General features: G+C 55.5%; 2 protein-coding genes across 2 annotated transcripts in view; one reads left to right on the top strand and one right to left on the bottom strand.

Moving 5' to 3' along the window:
• The window catches only part of PLEKHA2 (pleckstrin homology domain containing, family A (phosphoinositide binding specific) member 2), a 15,364-nt gene extending 2,202 nt beyond the window's left edge, over positions 1–13,162 (top strand). Inside the window, exons 3-11 of the mRNA XM_009318600.1 lie at positions 1,143–1,191; positions 2,483–2,580; positions 6,514–6,660; positions 9,762–9,914; positions 10,090–10,158; positions 10,315–10,385; positions 11,367–11,430; positions 12,317–12,394; positions 12,818–13,162. Of these exons, the coding sequence (XP_009316875.1) occupies positions 1,143–1,191; positions 2,483–2,580; positions 6,514–6,660; positions 9,762–9,914; positions 10,090–10,158; positions 10,315–10,385; positions 11,367–11,430; positions 12,317–12,394; positions 12,818–13,162 (1,074 nt within the window). The remainder of the gene's footprint in view (positions 1–1,142; positions 1,192–2,482; positions 2,581–6,513; positions 6,661–9,761; positions 9,915–10,089; positions 10,159–10,314; positions 10,386–11,366; positions 11,431–12,316; positions 12,395–12,817) is intronic.
• Positions 13,163–18,815: 5,653 nt separating this feature from the next.
• The window catches only part of TM2D2 (TM2 domain containing 2), a 15,041-nt gene continuing 14,459 nt past the window's right edge, over positions 18,816–19,397 (bottom strand). Inside the window, exon 2 of the mRNA XM_009318612.1 lies at positions 18,816–19,339. Within this exon, the coding sequence (XP_009316887.1) occupies positions 19,126–19,339 (214 nt within the window). The 3' untranslated portion in view covers positions 18,816–19,125. The remainder of the gene's footprint in view (positions 19,340–19,397) is intronic.

Raw genomic sequence — 19,397 nt, 5'->3', positions numbered from 1 at the left:
AATCATGATTTATAAATTAAGCGCAGATGAAGCAACGCCGGGTGGTTGAGCCTTCCCCATTTCGGAAAGAGCCTCACTTATAAATTATATACGTTTTAGTCTAAATGAAAATTGCTGTAGGACAGCATTTGGTCACAAACTGCAGGATTGGGTTATGCCAGCGGCTTTAACTACCAACTGTAAATATGCCAGAAAAATGGAGGTTTGCTTGAGAAAACATATTTAAAGCATTATAGACTGGCTCTGAAGGAGGAAGCCTGTCAGAATAAATACTCCATGAATGCTGTGCTTGGAGCCCCGGGGAGTATTATTCTTATATAAATGATTCCTACTCTTTAGGGAGAAACCACTGCTATTTTCCCTCAATTTTCTTAATTGCTGACAAGAGCGACTGTGTTAGTCCAGCAGAAACTCGCATTTTCAAGGCCTTTGAAAGCTTTCCGTTCTTTGCTTTACAGTGCAGCCAGTGCCGGGGGGGACAGCGGGAGATGAAAGCCCTGTTTCCGCGCTGACCTCCCCCTGGGACCGCGCGTTCGTTGCTGCATGTGGTCTGCGTTACATCTGATACGGGCCAGTTCCCGAGAGCTCGCGCAGCTGCGCTGCGGGGTGCAGGTACCCGTCACCAGCTGGGGCTTAGATCCTGGGTTTGGACATGGGTAAGGCAATTTTGAAAAACTGGAAGACTGCAGAGCTAGAAGAGATCGCTACAGAATCACAGCAGGGCTCCGACCGGGACCGGGAGGTGCATGGGGAAGATGTGCTAATTGGGCCCTGCCCACCGGCCATGCTCGTTTTCCCCTGTCTCGAGCTGGCCGGCTCTCCTCCTCATTTGCAGACGGGGTAACTGCAGGGCTGGGGAGGGCAGGTGATGCCTCCCCTCAGGCCAGAGCGGCTGCTGGGCGCAGCGTAACGAGGCTGCGGCGTGCCAGCGGCCGGGCGCTCGCTCCTCGGCCGCCCACTCACGCTGCAACATCGGAGCTAGACGGGGGCTCGGATGAATCAGGATCGTGGACTGGGTTGGAGCTTGCGGAACACTGGCTTCCCCTCTGTCATGGGTGTGTGGATGGAAGCTTCCAGCTCTCGTGCATGCTGTTAGCGTGCACTATTATCTTTAATTTTTTCTTTAATTTGCTCTGTTGCAGGTTAGCATTGCCACCCCGAAACAGAAGCCAAAAACTCCGTTCTGCTTTGGTGAGTGAGGGGGACACTGGTGGGGCTCTGCCAGGGAGGACACCCCACCACAGGAGGCTGTGGCATAGGTGCCTCCCCCATGAGCCCTCCCGGCTGCTGCTGGACAGAGCCGTGGGACCTGCCTGCATCGTCCTTGCGGTCGGGGAGGGAAGGGGATGCTGCCATCGCCAGGCCTGTTGTGCCAGAGGGCCAGCGCAGGGCCCTGTCCCCATGCAGTGGCCCTGTCACTGTGACCCCCCACACGAGATGCATGGGCAGAGCCTGGTGAGGGAGGCAGGACCCTATGGGTCCCCTCTGTGAAGGTCCCCTGCAGGGACCCCGGCTTTTGCTGTGCTCCTGAATCCTTTCCGTGTGTTCCGTTGTGCTGCACTACATTGTGCAATACAGGTGGTTTTCTTTCCTTTTTAATGCTGTCATAAGCTTCCGTTCCTGTTGGTGCAAGGAAGGGGTGTTTTGTGTCCAATTCCCCCCCACCCCAAATGGCCTCAGCCCGACCCACGCTGCCTCAGTGCCTTGTGCATGAGCCGTGAACTCAGGTTTAAAGCAACAGAAATGACAGCACAAGCACATACTTCTCCCAGGGGATCGGAGTTGCCTTTGCAATACTTTACTATGAGGGATGTAGCCCAAGACAAAGACCAGAGCACATGGCACATCCCCACGCGGGGACGGGGCTGCTCCGGAGGAGCCCGGTGTGGCAGAGCCCAGGGCACGAGGCTCGTGGGACTTTCAGCAAGACCTGGTGCGGTTAAAAATATCTCCAGCTTTTGGGTGCTGGAAATCCTCCGAGAGCTTCCTCTGACCTGTCTGGCTGCCAGCCAGGAGGCAGTGCTCACTGGGGAGTCTGCGGGGAGCATGTCCCCAAGGAGCTTCCCAGACCCGGCTTGGGGTTCGCACCAACATTTCGGATGAGAGTTAAAACCCAAGTGCTGAGTGAAGGAAGTCCCAAGGGGCCCTCAAACACCCCATGCGAGGGGGTAACTTCAGCACTAGATTAAGTCCTAGTTTGGGCCATGCCACAGCCTTGGTTTAAGCCTGTCTTCAGCCCTGCCCTCCCTAAGCTCTGGTGTAAGGATCCGGCTGACCAGCTGCCACGTGCCCCCTCCATGCCTGAGCGCTGGCCCCTCGGCTGCTTTTCCATGTGAGAGGTTACGAGACTGATATCTGCAGATGACTCTGGGACTGGGATTTGAGAGATGCTGTCTTGTTGACTTATTGTTTAATTTGTTTCAATAATGCTAAGCACTGAATGGGGTTCCCTAATTCTTCTTTTTGTTCCCTTCTTTGATAGTTATCAATGCTTTATCTCAGCGCTATTTCTTACAAGCCAGCGATCAGAAGGACCTGCAGGACTGGGTGGAGGCACTGAACCGGGCCAGTAAGATCACGGTAGGTTGCATTATGCTCATCTCTGGTGTTGCTGTGTCCTGCCTTGATGGGCCACTCAATAAACGCCTGGAAGAGCTGTGCTTTTCCTTCTTGCTGTGCTCTCCTCCTCCATTGCCTCCCTAGTCTCACCTGAGGAGCAGTGATGGTGGTGGCCGGGCTGTCCCCAGCCCGGGAGCAGGTCTGTGCCAAACTTGCCAGGCTTTTTTCTGGGTTAGTGCCGAGGCTGCACCAGGGAAGGATGGAAGCGCAGCTCTCGGCTGGTGGCTGCAGCGTCTTGTCTTCCTTCTGTAGCCCACTCTGCTTCTGGTGCCTCCCTTGTTTTGCTGTTGAGTGAAGGAACTGTAATATGGGGCTGTAGCTCCTGAAACCCCCTCATTCCCAGGGGAGCATGCCCTGTCCCCTGGACAGCCCCGCGAGAGTAGGGCTCTTACACAGACACTCCGGGGCTGTGTGCAGTTCTACCAGCACGCGGGGCTGGGCTGGTTTGGATCCGAGGGAGAAGTGCTCCGAGCAGAGGAGGGGCATACTGGCAATGCACCTTGTTAGCACGCGGGCTGAACGGCTTCGCCGTGTCCCTTTGCAAGGCCAGAGCTCCGCAGTGACCCCTCTCAGGGGTCTGGCTTCAGATGGGAGATGTTCCCTCCGCCATCCCCAGGGATCCTACTGGTCAGGATTTACTTTGCTGCTGTTTGCTCGTGCATCTTCGCGCTCCCTGCCCAGCTGCAGTGGGGGACAGCACTTGCACCCTGGGGAAGGTCCTGTGGGATCTGTGCCCATCCCTGCCTGCTCCGGGGACGTTTCCCTCCTGTCAGCTGGGATACCTGTAACTGACTCCTCACTGTGGCTGTCAAAGGGCGTCTTTCTTTTGCTTTAAAAATTGAGTAAATAAATTATTGTTCTTCCTGGGACACCAGGTCTTGTGACAAGGCGTAGCAAATGCCCTGCACTGTAGGGCATCGTAGGGTGGGTTGTGCCTGGATCCGAAGGAGTTTGTCTGCCATCTCCTCTCATTTACTGTTGTGTTCATACAACTGTAAATTAATGGTCACTGACCCAGTAACTTGCGAAGTCTGTGCTCCTCAGCTGCCCAGTGCTCCTGGCGATGAGGGTTGATGCTGTGCTCCCTCTCTCTTGCAGTGGGGGTAGAAGCACCGTCTGCACGCTGCGTGTTTGATGCTCAGTTGTCAGTGCCCGTACGCTGGGACTCCTGGGTTAGGCGTTCGCAGGACAGCTTCTTCCTGCACCTGGGATGTGGGGGATCCCTGCGAAAGGGTCAGGGGCACTGCAGGCTTCTGTGTACCTGGCATTAGCAGTATTGCCAATGTTTAATGCTAGCAGGGTTTTGCTACATCATGCACTGATGCATGTTGTTCGTGGTTTGTAAACTAAATATAAGGAAAAATCATGGCAAACAGTTTAGCATTAGGGCCTATCAAATAACTTTTTTTCTTTGAGTTTTTTGTTTAAAATCACTGGAGTGCTGTGTTGTAGTCCCTGTGGGAAACTCATCTACAAGTCCAGACCTGGCTTGTATTTTCTTTTTTTATCTGCAAATACATTAAATATGACAACCTCTGCACCTGAAGCCACCAAACTGACTGCACAGGCTCTGGCTTGTACCTTCTCTCTTATGGGTTTAGGTGATATTGGCCACAAAAAACCCACCTCCAAAACTGGGTAGGAGTTGTAACCAGAGCCTGCCAGCGACATTTGTCTAGGGGTACCACCGGGGTAGTTTCCTCCAGGGTAGTTGCCTACAGGCAGCCCGTGTTGCTGATCTGCCAGGCTGGCTGAGGTGGGAGCTGGTGTGACAGCAGGAAGACACATCTTCTGTTTCTGCAATAAACCGGGGTGATTTTCATACCCTGATGTTGACCAGCCCTTCCCGGCTCTGACTGTATCCCAGCTGGCCGACCAGCTCATCCAGCCCTGCAGGGAGGAGTTCTCGCAGACTGGCTGGGAAACACAGGGCTACTGGGATGTGGGTGATGCTGCTTCTCTGCCCTGCGTGGGAAATCCCTCTCCCGCTCTGCAGCTTCCCATAGGTCTCTGTTTGTGCCTGGGTTTCCTTGGGCTGCTCCGAGTTGCAGTGGCTTCATCACCTTGGCATGGGTGGGGGAGCACAGAAGGGCCACGGGGAGTTGTTCTGGCTTTTGGCAGGGTTTTGACCCTTACCAGCCTCTGGCCTTTGAGTGGTCTCCCTCTCCCTCTGCGTGGGGTGCATCACACCAAGCACACTCATGTGCGCTGTATGTTCAGTGCACGCTGCCGCCGGCTGAGCCACTCACCGTGGTGGGATGGGAAGGATGGGGCAGCAGTTCGGGTATTGCTCCTGGTGCAGAGATCCAGGTTCATCTTCTGCTTCTCACAGAGACTTCTCCTCTGCTCTTGGCAAATCAGTTCCTGTGTGTCCTCACCCTGCATGCTGTCTTTGTAGCCAGGGCCTTGGCAGCTGAAGGCGTGAGGCGTGCAGTGAGCTGGTGTGACCGTGACAAGGGACTCTGCTCAGTTCTGCACGAGGAGGCTCGAGCTGGCGGCAGCACTGCCTTGTGCCGGGCGCCGAGCAGCACCTTCCTCCTTGCACTGCTGCCTGCAGAGAGATGCAGCTCCTTCCTTCTGCCCCTGCCCTGCTGCCCGTGCACACAATGTCTCTGCATCTGCGTTGTGAAACCGTTTCCTCTGGCCGGGTGGCCTGTGCCGGCTCCCCAGCCTCGCCGCGCACCCGCGTCGTGCTCGCCTGAGTTGCCAGGGCAGGCAGCTAGTGAGTGCCGGTGCCCGTGGGCGCTGGTGCTCTGCACAGGGCCATGCAGCGCAGGCGTGCGGGAGCCTGCCATGGTCTGGCCCCTCACTCTCAGGGCAGCGGCATTTCTGAAGCAGGAAGCGAGGAACGTGCCACTGCTGCCTGCCCCCTGCCCGGCGCTGCCTGCCCCCTGCCCGGCGCTGCCTGCCCTGTCAGCTGAGCCTGGCTGTTGGCGAGAACCCGGGGCTCTGTGTGGGCAGCGTGACCAGGATCTCGTCCTTGGCCCTTCCTCCTCTCCTGCCAGACCTCTCCTGCTTGCGGGTTCGTGAGGTCTTAGCACAGACTTCTGCCCCCTGAGACTTAAGCCAGGTCTCAGCCTAAACACGAGTCCAGCCGTCTGCCTCGGGAGGGACTTTAGAGCAGCTGAGAGCTCTGCTCTGCCCAGCCAATAGCCGATGATGCATGGTGCAGTTTGCATGGAGAGGACTGCGTGTCACTCCCTGTGCACTTTGGGGTGGAAGGCAAGAGGGTGGGTTGGAGCCAGAGACCGCAACTAATGGCATTAGAGAAGTGGAAGTGCAGACTTGGGAAGGAAAACTTGGAAACCCGCCTTTCTGTCCAGAGCTGGGTGCTGGAGGGAAGGAGCTGGGAGGGGGAAAGCGAGGATGCTGGCGCCGGGAGCTGGGTCCCTGTGGCACAGCCTCTGCCCAGGGATGTGGGACCACTCGCAGTGGAGACACAACCTGCCCGGCTGCGCGTTGGTGCAGGATGCACAGGCGTTCGGTGTATAAAGTAGCGCCTGGCTGTCTGCCGTGCCCCTGCTGACGTGCTGCAGCTCAGCCTCGTTAGGCAGACAAAAGCTCATCATTAAGCGTAGCTGTAAGTAGAGCGGGAACAATTAAAGGAGCAAGTGAGTGTCCCACAAAGCATTGGGCTGCAGAGGCAAGTCGCAGACTCATGTGAGGTGATGCTTAATTATTCACCACCTCTCATCTCCCATCTCGGTGCCTCCTGCAAACCGCCTGGGTGGGGCCCACACCCTCCTTAATTGGGGTGGCTTGTTCATTTATTATTTTTTAAAGGAACATTGCTGCATTTAGGCTGGAGAACAGAGACAATGGTGCCCAGAGCAGGTGTGGGGCTGCCTGGCATGGTCATGCCTGTGTGCTTCACCCCCTTTCTTTCTCCTGTAGGTGCCAAAGGGTGGTAGCATCCCACCGGCCACGGAGATCACGAAGCCTCCAGTGGTGCCCCAGGCCCAGGATAGGAAGCCCCAGGTGGCCTACAAAACTGAGATCATCGGGGGGGTGGTGGTCCACACACCCATCTCCATCAACCAGGTGAGCTGGCAGGATCTGTGCACTGTCCCAAATGCTGGGGGTAAAATCCCTGTGACATCAGCACCTTGTTTTGGTCTCTCTGTTCCCTGTGTTTTAAGAGCAGCTCCTAATGGGGATAAGCAGAATAGGTGGCAGCTTTCTCCATGCGTAGCTGGGCGAGGCCATTCCCACCACACCCCGCTTTGATGTTGCTGCACCTCGCTGCCAGGGGCCCTTCGGTGCTTGAGCACCACCTTTGAGTGGTCCCTGCCCGCTGGGTTTTGTGTCTGGCTCCTGCTGCTGTCGTTGCCCTGCCAGCAAGGGTGTGCTGCCTTCTGAGTCGAGCGGAGTGAGGGTGCCTGGGTCTGCAAATCACTTGTTGCAAATGATACTCAGATTTCTGCGTTAGGAAGGGAGAGCACAGGGAAAGCGAGTGTCTGGGTGTTTTTATTCCTTTACCATCCTGCTGTGCCCCGCCAGTACTGAGCAGTGCAATAGACAGAGAAATACTGTCTATACACAGCAGTGATGGGCTCTGTCCTTCTCTAACCTGCATGTCAGAGTAGCAGAGCTTGTGGACGTGGGTCCTGCGGCCTGGCGCTGGGCTGGGGCATTGGGTCCAGGAGTCTGGGGGAGCTCTGGGGGTCTGGGGGAGGTCCAGCCATGGGGCTGGAGGCAGTTGCTAGTTTGGGCTGTTGGGAAGGCTGGTTTGCACTTTCATTTCTGGAAACCGGCTTGGTGCCTGCAAACCCTTCCCACTCAGGGGTGTATAAATAGCTGCACTTAGCACCCTGTAGCACCTCTCCTTTGTCTTGCTCTGAAGTGTGATGAGACAAGGGGGTGTGAGGAGGAGGAGGCAACGAATCTGCTCAGCTTCCTGGCCATCCCGCACCATCTACCCACACGTCCTGGGTCCAAATCCCCCATCAAGGTGCCCGGGGCAGAGGGACTCCATGTTGCTGCCCCCATCAAAGCAGCTGAACGGACTGACCTGTCCTGGAGGCGGTGGCTGACACTGCTTGCCATGGCTCTGCACCCCCTTCCCTCGGCACGTGGCTGGGTGTGCACGTGGTGTCTCCCACCTTTGGGCACTCATCCGGCTCTGGGGCTCACTTCAGCTCTTATCAGTGGCAGCACTAAAAATAGAGCAGAGAATTAGATCATTGCAGTGCTTTTTTTGCTGGCAGGCACTTTTAACGCTTCCCTGGCCACAGGGTTTGTTGGGGAGCGGGGTGCAGAGGTGTGTGGGGTGCAGAGGTGTGTGGGGTCGGGGCTGCTCCCAGGGTTGGGCTCTCAGCTGTCCCTTCCCGGTGCTGCTGCCCCGTGGGATGCTGCTGGACCCTCAGCCCCATGTGTGGGGTGGGGAAGGGCAGGGAAGACTGTGCCTCCCCCCTGCTTCCCCGTGTGCCGTGCAGCCGGGGCAGCCTGGCTGCCTGCTTGCAAACAAGTGGCAGCAGCCATCCCTGTGACTTTTCTTTTTTGTTTCAGTGAGTTAAAGCTGCTCTTTCCTCCTGACTCTTGAGTCTGTCTCGCTATCCTCCCCTGCCACCACCTCCCGAGAGCCGCGAGCTCCACCCTCAGCCCTCGCCCGATTTCTTTCTTTCACCGAGGGGTTTTTTAAAGGTGGTGCATCAGCTGCTGGACTATTTTCTGTGCTCTTGCAGCTTGCACTGTGTGAAAGGCGATTCCTCCACTGCAGCTTCCTGGGCGCGTTCGTGGTTTCCTGGCTCTGCCCCGGCCAGCCGGTGCTGCCCTGCAGTGGCTCTGGGACTGCAGCGGGGAGCCCCACGCTCTGGCTGCACCCCCAAACCGTCCTGCAGCATCGCCCCGGCTCCTGGGTGTAATGCTCCCTATCGCAGCAGCATCCCCATCTCTGGTTTTGGACACGTACATCTGTAACGCTCGGCAGAGCCAGTGCAGCCCAGGCGAGGGAAACGGGCGGTTTCCTCTGCTCCACCGCTCTCCGGAGGTGCCAGGCGGCAGTTTGGGGCCAGCCAAATGGCTGCTTGTCTCTGTCCTGGAGAGACCAAAGCAGCCTCTCGAAGGTGCTGGAAGGAGCAGTGCGGGCAGGTCGCTGGTTAACCGCACTGGCAGTCTCACCGGCGCGGGTGCCATATAAGGCTGGTGGCAGCAAGAGCCACCCCAGCTGCCATGGCAATTCTCAAACCTCAGCACAGAGCTGGAGGAAGGGGTTGGAGGGATGGGGGAAGGAGGTGAGCACAGATGTTTCATCTCAACCATCCTCTGTGCTGCTGAGGGGGAAGGGAGGGCGCTGCCGGGGAACGGGGCGGCGTGGGGGAGAGAGGGGTGATGCTGGCAGCAGGACAGGGTCTGGCCCTTGGGGTGCACTGGGAAGTGCTCGGGGTGAGCCAGGGGATGGGTGCTGGATGCACGGCCACGTGCACAGCTCGTCTGTGCTCATAGCAGCAATCGTTGTGCTTGGGGAGAGGCAGCGCAGGGCCAGGGGAAGTGCGAGTTTTCTACCTGAACTCTAAACGTCACAGGTTTTTTTGGGAGAATTTGGCTGTGAAAATGTGGAGTGGAGACTTTATGGCTTTCCTGAGCAGTTTGTTCCCATGATATATTGCCTTCTCCAGTTGGAAAGCATCCCTGCTTTCCAACTTGGGTTTGTCTGGCTCCAGCTTCCAGCTGGTGGTTTTTGTTCTGCCTCCCTCTGCCAGATGAAAGAGCTCCTCGTACCTTGTGTTTCTCCCTGAGAAGGTCTGTGGTGCAGTTGAGTCATCTCTCGGTGCTTGATAAGCCAGGCAGATGAGGTCCTTTAACTCCCCTGCTGCAAGGGATTTTCTTCAGCCCTCAAATTGCTTTTCTGTAGCCTTTCCAATTTCTTACCATTGTTTTTAACATGTGGGCGCCAAAAGAGTGAATAGTACTCAGGCAGCAGTCTGAAAAGCTGCATGCAACGAGATAAAACCAGCTCTCTACTCTGGTTCATTCCCCTGCTCATGTCCAGGCATTGCAATTAGCCCTTGGCATGCAGCACTGCGCTCAGGGCTTGCTTCGGGTTGCTTCTCCCTCCAGCTCAGGTGTCCTGCCTTCTAGCAGGGAATTCCCCTCCCTGCTCTCTCTGTGCTCCCCCGTAACTCTGTGCTCTCTGGTTGCAGAATGGGGGGGACGGAGGGGAGGGCAGCGACGTGGCTGCCCACCCGCTGCTGCGGCGCTCACAGAGCTACATCCCCACCTCGGCCGCCAAGCCGCCCGCCGGGCCCCCCGTCCTCAAGAGCGGCTACTGCGTGAAGCAGGGGAACGGGATGAGTGCTGGGGATCCCCTGTGCCGTGGGCAGCGGGGTGCCTCAGCTGGGTGGGTGGCGGTGGGCTGGCTGCTCCCCCGTGGGTCGGGGATGCTCCAGGGATGCTCTGGATGCTGGACCGTGACAGCATGGGCAGAGCGCCGGAGCCCAGCACCAAGCAGTTTCCTCTTCTCTTTTCCAGAGGAAGAGCTGGAAGCGCCGGTACTTTGTTCTGGATGAATTTTCCATCAGTTACTACAAGTGTGAGCAGGTGAGCAGCCCCCGCCTGGGACCGGCTGTTCCCAAGCAGAGGTCTGGGGCTGCTGCACTCCCGTGCCGGTGCGGGCAGCTCCATGGGAGGCACATCCCAGCGCTGCCAGCCCCAGGGGCCAGCCAAGACCATCATTGTCTCCTCTCGTCTCCACAGGACAAGGAGCCCTTGCGTTCAATTCTCCTGAAGGACGTCTGCAAGACCCACGAGTGCCTGGTCAAGTCTGGGTAATGCTCCCATCCGTGTTTCCCTGGACTGCAGTTCCTGCTGTAGCCCTCGGTTGTGCTGGGCCCAGAGCAGCTAATGGGAGCTCTGGCTGCTCCGGCTGCTGGTGGGAAGCAGCTCCTGGAGGAGCTGAACTGGAGGAGGGCAGGAAGGAAACTCGGCTCCCTACTTTGGGGAGCCCAGAGGGCCCCAAACAGCAGCTGCTGCTGCGAGCTGGGGCCAGGCTGAGCTGTGCTGCCACTCGCTTTTCTTTTACAACCCCGTAACCCAAATGTCGCCTCTTTGTTTTGCTTTTAAGAAATTTCTTCCCCTTCAGTTCCATGAGCAGGTCGGGGAAATGTGGCTGGATGCAGGATATTGTCCGTCCTCTGTTCTGGTGCTGATAGCCATCTCTGTTGGACAGGCGTGCTCCTACAGCTCTCTTATCTCCATAGATTAAGGAGTATGGGGCCCTGCACAGTAAATAGCGTCGTATGACAGAAGAACAAAGGTGTTCATAAAGCTGCCGAAAGCTGTACATAGGCATTTTCCTTAAACTAGCACAGGTGGCTACACAATGTCTTGGGAGCAATTTATTGCAGCAAATGCTGATAAAATCAAAGTGACTTGGAGACTTGCAATGGAAAATGAACTAAGAAAACAAACCTCTTTAGCAAAAGTAAAAATATATTTTATTAATATATCTTTGAATTTTTATTCTTAATAAGTAATAGAAAGTTCACATTTAAAATGAACTGCAAATGAGATGGATTACGGGTCTGGGGAGGGGCGGGGGTTTGCCTGCAGGCAGCAGAAGCTAGAGTGTGTTTGTAGCTGAAGGTCTCTGGGGAGCTGGAGTCGTCTTCTCAAAACCCCGATGAGATCCAAGGTTTGCCTTCAATATGTTTTTCCCCAGCACACTCTAGAGATGAGGGTAAATACGGATTTTTTTTCCATCCATGATGACTTCTGGGTAGTGACTGTCTCTTTCTCGCTGTTTGTAGTGACCTCCTGATGCGGGACAACCTCTTTGAAATCATAACGAGCTCCAGAACCTTCTACATCCAGGTGAGAGAGCCGAGGCGGGTTTGCTTTTCTGTGCAGCATCTTCAGCTCTCCACAGCTCATGCAAGCCATGTTCCTGCAAACAGGCTGTTCCCCAGCAGCCTCACAGCCAGCAAACACAAGCAGATGAGTTTGTAACAGCTTCGCCTGGCGTCGGGGCACAGGCGGCGAGGGAGAACTGCCAGGCGGTTTCACTTCTCCCCTTGGGCTTATTTATAATAGCAGCTATTTGTGTGAGCAGGAAAAAGCAGAGGCAAAAGCACAGGGCGATCCGATGAGCATCCCGAGTGCACAGGGCTGTGTCTGCACCTCCTCTGTCCTGCAGATTTGGCCAGCCCTTTTCCACCATGGGGAGGGGTATTAAATCGGTCTCCCCGTTGCTGGCTGAGCTGGGCAGGGGGAGGCAGCAGATGGGGGATGCTGTGCGTGGTGCTCTTGGCATTTGCAACACCCCTCAGCGCTTGAGAGTCCCCAAAGAGCAGCCAGGGCACTTGTGCCATGCCATGCAGTGGATGCACATCCCCACCTGCATGGGCAAAAGCCCCAAACTCTGCTGCCCAGAGAGCACAGCCCCAGGTGGGCTCGTGGCAGGATGCAGACCCCGAGCCTCTGCCAGTGCAGGGGCAGGGATGGGACACCCCCCACTTTTCCTTAAATGCTTTATCTGTTCCTGATACAAAAATGCTGCAATGTGGAGAGTGGCTCCCCTTCTGCGGGGGGAGATGGGGTGGTGCAGTGATTTTTAAGCAAGCATAAATTAGTAGCAAATGTACTGGGAACCACGGCAGCCTGTCCACCTGCGTGTCCACGCTTTGCTGCGGGGATCAACTCTGGCTGCACCGGGGGCTTGCAGAAGGCGAAGTCTCATTTGGGCTGGTGTGTTCTGCAGGCAGACAGCCCCGAGGATATGCACAGCTGGATCCGAGTAATCACAGGGGCAGTCCAGGCCCTGAAAACCCGCCCGAGGGTAGGTCATGTCCTTTCTCCTTCATATTTAGTGTCAAATGAAGATCATGCCAATGTACAAGATATTTATTTAGGGGCTTGTGTAAGTGCTCGGTTAGCCCGTTTCCAGGATGAGATCCCTGCCCTCTCTGGGTTTGTTTGCCAGTCACTGGAAGAGTGTCCTTGAAAAAGATTGAAAAGTGAGGTTCAGCCATCGAACTGGACCTGCGTGAACCCTGCTCTGCTCCGAGGCACGAGCGAGAGCCCGACTGCTGACAAAGGGCCATTGAATTCAGACTTTCACTTTGCTTAGGGTTTTTTTCCCTTTCTGCAGAGCATGTGAAGGGCCTGGTCCTGGTCCCCAGGGCTTTGCAAATTGCTCACAGCAGTTGCACACACAAAAACCCAACCCTAGCCAGAGCTCACTCTGCGTCTGTCCTTGCAGGAAATGTCCTTCATGAGATCCACCTCCATGGTCAAGCCTGGGGGCTCCACAGCCCCCTCCCAGCACAGGCAGGCAGCAGAGGAGAGGAGAGCGCTGTGCAAAGCCCCCTCCATCTCCTCCTGGCAGCCCTGGACGCCGGTGCCGCAGGCGGAGGGGAAGCAGCCGACGCCGGAGGAGGCACCCATGCTGCTGAGAGACTCGATGTTCGTACCAGCCTTCACGGAGCGTGATGCTGGAGCCGCGCTGGGCAAGCGCGTGCGGCACAAGTCAGAGCCGCAGCATCTCAAGGAGAAGCCATTCGCCTTCGATCTGGATGATGAAAGCATCCGGACCTCCGACGTCTGACCGGGCGCTGAGCCACCCCCCGGCTCCGTGCGCTGCCTCCCTGGCCACCGGTGGTCCCCATGGGGTGGTTCAGGGCACGCAGCTGTGCCGGGCCCGGGCCAGCTGGTCTCCACACATCCACTCAGCGCCTCGGACCGAGCTCACCCCGTCATCTCGGCAGGGGTGAAGTGCCCCTTCCCTCCACCGCTGCTCTTCCCTGCGATACAGGATCCGGCTGGACCCGCGTCCCGGCACCCTGCTCTGCCGGGGAGCGGGGTCCCTGCCTGCTCCTGCCTGGGCTTTGCCCCGGGTGCAGCCCAGGTGGCTCTGTGTTTCGGAAGCTGCCTCCAGGCAGGGCGACCTGGAGGTGCCTCATGCTGCCATCGCTCGCTGTGCAGGACGGGAAGCGCTGGTCCTCAGCATGGCCTGGCGCAGGGGCATCCTCTTCCGCAACTGTGTAATTTCCCCCAGAAAAAAAGCCTGGAGGAAGCAGCAGGAGGTCTCAGAGGTGTGAAGGGGAGTGTGGCCTTTCTTGTGTTTGGAAAAACATTTTTCTCCCCTTTTGTGCTGCTCAGCCTTCCCTGGGCAGCCTGGGCAGAGCCAGGCAGACGCCAGCCCGCAGCTGCCTGCACAAGGGACACGCTGCAACTTCCCGTTTTGATGACTTTTTCCCTAGGAGACCAGCTCTTTACGCTGCCTGACTAGTGATGTATCGACAAATCTGTTGGCTTTTAATTACGTCTTTTTATATCTGTGTCCACTGTTAAGCCCCAGCACTGGCAGGCTCCCTGCTCAGCCTCTCCAAAAGGCTTATTGGTACTTTCTGAGCGTGAGCCTGGGCAGGCAGCTGGTGCAGCAGTGGCTCCCGGGGACCGGAGGATCCTCAGGTATGGTGTTGATTTTGCACGGCATACATCTGGGTACCAGAAAGCCGTGCCCAGGCGGTGAAGTGCTTTTAGCAAAAAGCAACGAAAGCCGAGTGTGTAAATGAAACTGGGAAGACTTGTCCAACCAACTCGCCTGCTGCCTGCCTTGAAATCAAAATGAGCAGAAGGTTTTAGAGCAATGTGAACTCGTCATTTCCATAACGAAATCAGTTCCTGTAGATAAATAACGTGTAGATAAATAGCGCGTAGAAAATTCAGGTATTCCCTAGGCAGCGCGATCGTCTGATATCTTCACCCTAAGATGTGTGTGTAACCCTTGGTACCGAGTGAGGACACACCTCTCCGTCCTTGCTTGCTGTCAGCAGCAGGTCATGTTGGTGTGACTTTGCTGCATCAAGCCCATCCAGACATAGGTGCTGCTTCACTCTTCGTTCGAGGGCTCTTGTTCAGGCCTGACTTACCCAGACCCAAGGTGGCAGAGTGAGGAGCATTGGCTGGGACAGTGTCCGTGCACCACGGAAAGCAGCACACGTTTGGGTAGGAAAGCTTTAGTCCAGAATTGCATTAAGCTGAAACGAGCAAGTGAAGGCATCCCTTGCATTAAGCTGCTGCGGACTGCGGGCATCCCCAGCTGCGGTGCCCCGTGCATGCCCTGCGGGCAGCAGCAGCAGCACCCTGGCTGGGCACCGGAGCTCTGGGCAAGGCTGCAGGAGGTGCCCGGGGGCCAAGGGCTGCGCGGGGGCCCTGCTGACGGGCACATGGGATCTTTTAAATGCACTTGCCTTGGCCCAGCTGCACTGCCGTGTCCCGTGTCAGACACAGGCACGCTCTTTGCCATCTCAGATACATGCCAGCTGATAAGTCGGGGTGGCCGGTGTGGGAATTGCATTGCAAGCTTAGCAGCACATGGAGTGTTCTGGAGTTAACACGGCTTCCCTTTACTGTGGACTAGTTACCTGTTCTTTTTTTTTTTCTTCCTTTTTTTGTGTCATTACATGTTCTCTGCTCTGCAAAATCAGCTCAACGTGCTCCCCAGGAGCAAAAAAACTGGTTTGTCCCTGCCCTTTCCAGGTCTCCAGCTGTTTGGCAGCTGTGCTTCAGCCTAGCTCAGGCTCAGCCTGGGATCGAGCGGAGCTTTATCAGTTGAGCTCCGAGGCGTTGATTAGCCCGATGGATCTTAACAAGATTAAAATTGCATCTTCCTGCATCAGTCCCCTCCTGTGCTGGAGGGGCTGCTCCTCCAGCCATGCTCTGCTGGAGCCTGGGGCAGGCGCAGCTGGAGGTGCCTTGGTGCAGCCTGGGGGAGGTGGTGACGGGGCCTCCCGAATTTGGGGGTAAGAGTGGCTCAAAGCGGGGTTGTGTGGAGGTGCTGGAGAACACTGAAACTATGAAAACGAGTGGGAATCAATGCTAACGGTACAGGGTGAGTGTTAATACTTGTTATTTAATTGTAGAAACCTAGATCATGCTGTTCCTTTTTCTTCCCCTTTTTGCTTTATTTGCACTAGTGTTTGAAATCTTTTTTTTTTTAGGCTGACTTGCTGTTTGGCTCATAACATGGTGTTTCAAAAATGTTTTAATAGTTTGGTAAGCATATCAATCATAGAGTCGCAGCATTTGGTGATAGCGCTCTGACCTCATTTCTGGAAAACATCAAATGCAGAGGGACGATGGTTACTTTGTGCAAGGCTTCAAAACCATGGAGTACCAAGTTTTTTTGTTGCTTGATAATTGCAAAGTTTCCTCGGGCCTGGGATGGTAAAGCAGAAGCTTGTTGCACAATTAGGGTTAATTATCCAGGAGGAGAAACTACCAGTGGCTCCAGCGCTCTTGCGACATTCCTGTTTCTCATTCCCACCCTCCCTGCATCCCCAGGACAGCGTAAAGGCTGAATGTGAGACTGCAACGAGTGTGTTCAAAGTCGAGCCGGGCTCCAGACCCATCCGTTGATGCAGGTGGTGTTGAGGGGAGGAATTTCTCTCCCATCCCCAAGGATCAGGCAGATGCAGCCAGACCTTGATGGAGCTTTGCAGGGATTGTTTTAAAGCAAACTGGTGCCCCCTCACCTCTGCGTTTGCCTCCCGGCTCTCCCGTGTGGGGATGAACGCTTCCCCCCGTAACTGCTCCCTTCTGAAAATGAAGCATTTGCTGTGAGTTTCCCTGCTTTCCTAGGGATACGTGCAGGTTCAGGGAATCCAAGAGTGGTGTGAGAGATGGGTTTGCTCTTTTCTATGAAAACTTCCAAGCGGTTTCAGCCGTTTCTGCGAGTGCTAGTTGTGGATTTCAAGTGCTCTTAGGGCCGGGGTGCCTCGCGCGGGCGATGCTCTGTGACTCCCGTGGTGTCGGTTACCCGCCTCCCACCCCTCGCCTGTAAATGCTGGCTGCAGGAGACGCAATGCCCTTTTTTCCCTGTGTTTTTAAATAAAGAAGGAAATCCCAGTCACTTTTCCAGGCTGTCCGTTTGCATTGTGTACTTTGGGTAATGATTGCCAGGGGTGTTGAACGCCGTCCCCGCCGGGGTGGGGGGACCATGGGGGTCACCGGCAGGTGGTCCCCCCATGTGCAAGGAGAGCAGCGATTGTGCGCTGGGGGAGCTTTAGGGATGCTGCAGAGAGCTGCCAAAGTCCTGCCTGGTGTCTCTTGTGCCACACTTACAGCTGGAGCCCCCTGGAGAACCCGGCTGCGGAGCTGCAGCCAGCTGGGCTCCCCGCCCCACGGTGCCCCACGGCACCCCGTGCCCCACAGCGCCCTGCCGGACACCCCGGCCCCCCAGCCAGCTTCAGTGGGGAAAAGCACTGAGGGGAGGGCGAAGGGCCATCGTGGCCTCTGCTTTGAAAAAGTTTTTGATCTTGTTTGTCACTGCTAGAAAACAAGGGGACAGAGACTAACTGGGTGAGAAGCATCCCCTACTCCCCGAGCGAGCGTTTGGTAAGGAACACGACAGATTGGGTGAGAAACCGTCCGTCTCCAGGCGATGTGCATCCTCCCAGCCCGAGGTGCAAGTTTAATTTTATTGCTGATGATGTTAAGACGGCTCCAGCTATTGCTCATCTTGAGCCCTTCCGTGGGTAAGTGTGTCCCAGTAAAACTCCTGGTTTAAACATTTTGTTACTTTTTTTGGTCTTGCTTTCAGCATCACGTTTTCCAGTAGAACTGGCTGAGCACACTTCTTGTGGGCATCTGTGAAGTGGGCACAGGCGCTGCTGCCCTGCACACAAGTCGGTTCTGGGTGTTAGAGGGGGCGAGCGCGTGGTGGCGGCGAGGAAGTCACATCTTTGCCTTTCTGAATACGTGGGCAGGAGGAGAGCTGTCGGACCGCTACCCCTGGTATTCCTCAGCTTAGTCCGTGACAGCCTCATGCACGGAAGGAATTCGAGGTCCTGCTGTTAGCTGGCAGCTGCCGGGCTGAGGACGTGGGGAGATGTTAATGACAATGGGCTTTTGCACATGGGATTATTACTTTTTTTTCTCTTTCTGGCTCACTGCATAATTTTTTCCCCACCGTGGGCTTTTCAGCCCTGTTGTTCCACTGGTCCGAAGAATGTGGTAGTTTCATGACGAAGCCTCCCCCCACCCCAGTGCCCTGAGACCTATTCGAAGCTGCCAAATTCAGATTACTTGTGACCTAAATGGGATATAAACCCCATTCCCCGGAGAGGAGGAGTTGTTGCAATAAACCACAAACCAAAACTGGAATAGGCAGAATTCCTGGCCAAACTGGAGTCCGTTGCAGCTCCACTGGAGGCAGAAGTAGGAGTAACACAGGCAGAAATTCGCCAAATGGAAATGGCTGGAGGGTCCTCGGTTTGCAGAACTGTGTGAGAATGGAGAGTGCATGTTTGCTGTATTTTACGTCAAACGTGACTGGACTTTTGCATACACAGGCTTTGTCTGGTTCTGGCTGTGACTTACTGCAGCTTCCTTTTCCCGTTTTTATTCAGCTCAGTAAGTTTTCAGGCTGCATCTGGTGGGGCTTCCTCTTTTGGGTGCGTGGTTGCTTGAAGCTCCCACTCATTTCGGTACTGCACGTGCCCTGTGCCGTGGCCCGGAGCCGGAGGGGTGACCGGCACCCTTCGGCAGCTCCGACCCCTTCCCAGCTCTCCGACAGCTCCTCTCCATTCCCTGCAGCTCCGGGTGGAAGCCAAGCCTTCCATCACTAATGAGGCAAAGCTGGTATTTAACAGTTTTGTAAAACACAGGTGGTTACCACTGAACGGTCACAGTTTTAAAGAATATGACTATCCAGCAGCAGGGAAAGGGAACGCAACCTGCTGCCACGGCAGCACGACGGGAACGTGTTTTGAAAAGCACACTTATTTACTATGAAGGGCAGGGGACAGGAGGAGAAACAGGTGATTTCAAAATAAGACATGTACTACTTTGGAGTGGTTGCAGTGCCCTACAGACGATGTTTCTAGAATATGAGCATGGTAGGGAGCATTACATCGATGCACACAAGTGCTTCTTTTGAGAGGCCTGAATAGTAACTTTATTTGCTGCACTGTGGCTTTCCCCGCCTGCGAGAGCGTGGAAAGTAATGATGTTCTCCAAAGGGTGCAGGTTCTACTAAACCTAACCCAGCTTCCTGTGCAGCCAGTGAACACGGTTTTAAACAAATAACGTACAATTAGAGCTCATCACTGCGCCACAGAGTGACGCATTGTGTCAGGTTGCTCAACCTTAAAGGTTTGCAAAGTCTAGTGACACAAAACCACGCGCTAGTGGCCTGTGTCTCTAGGTGGCTGTACGTATTCTATTAGAATTGAAAGTACGTGGAGTCAGCTCCTTCCAGACTTTATTAAGATTTGTTTGACCGCCTGTATTTGCAAGGTCTGATTTCTTAGACTGTCACTGCTTGAATGGGGGGGGGAATCCAGATTATATATTTTGCTTGCTTAAGATACTGAACAATTTTGTGTCCAAGGTTTGTACAGAGGAATTAACAAGAAGAAGTGTTCCGCACATGCAGTTACAGCTTTGTAAATCCATGTTTGCGCAAGGCAGAAGTCTGTTCTGATGCTGTGGGACAAGCAGAGGAGTCCGTCTCCAGCCCCGCAGAGGCGCCCTTAGCTTCTTTTGGGGTCAGCTCTGCTCCTCTCAGTACACGGTGCACCAGTTGCTGCCGTCGCTGGGCATCAGCCCGCCGGTGATGAGGAGAATCAGGTCAACAAACCACCAGATCCCCAGCCCTCCGAGAGTCAGCAGTTTCCCCACGGCGGTCCCGGTGTGGCCCAGGCAGAATCGATCCACTCCAAAGCAACCCAGGAAAAACGAGTAGAGCAGAGTGGTTATGAAATAGTGTCCCGTGTACCTGCAAGGGAGACGCGTTCAGGGGCGCGACAGGCGGGGGCTGTGGGGGGGGGGGGGGG

Source organism: Pygoscelis adeliae, unplaced genomic scaffold (assembly GCF_000699105.1).
Source record: "Pygoscelis adeliae isolate BGI_AS28 unplaced genomic scaffold, ASM69910v1 Scaffold52, whole genome shotgun sequence".
Taxonomy (NCBI): Eukaryota; Metazoa; Chordata; class Aves; order Sphenisciformes; family Spheniscidae; genus Pygoscelis; species Pygoscelis adeliae.
The sequence above is the reverse complement of the archived record's forward strand: the minus strand, read 5'-3'. Positions and strand labels throughout refer to the sequence as shown.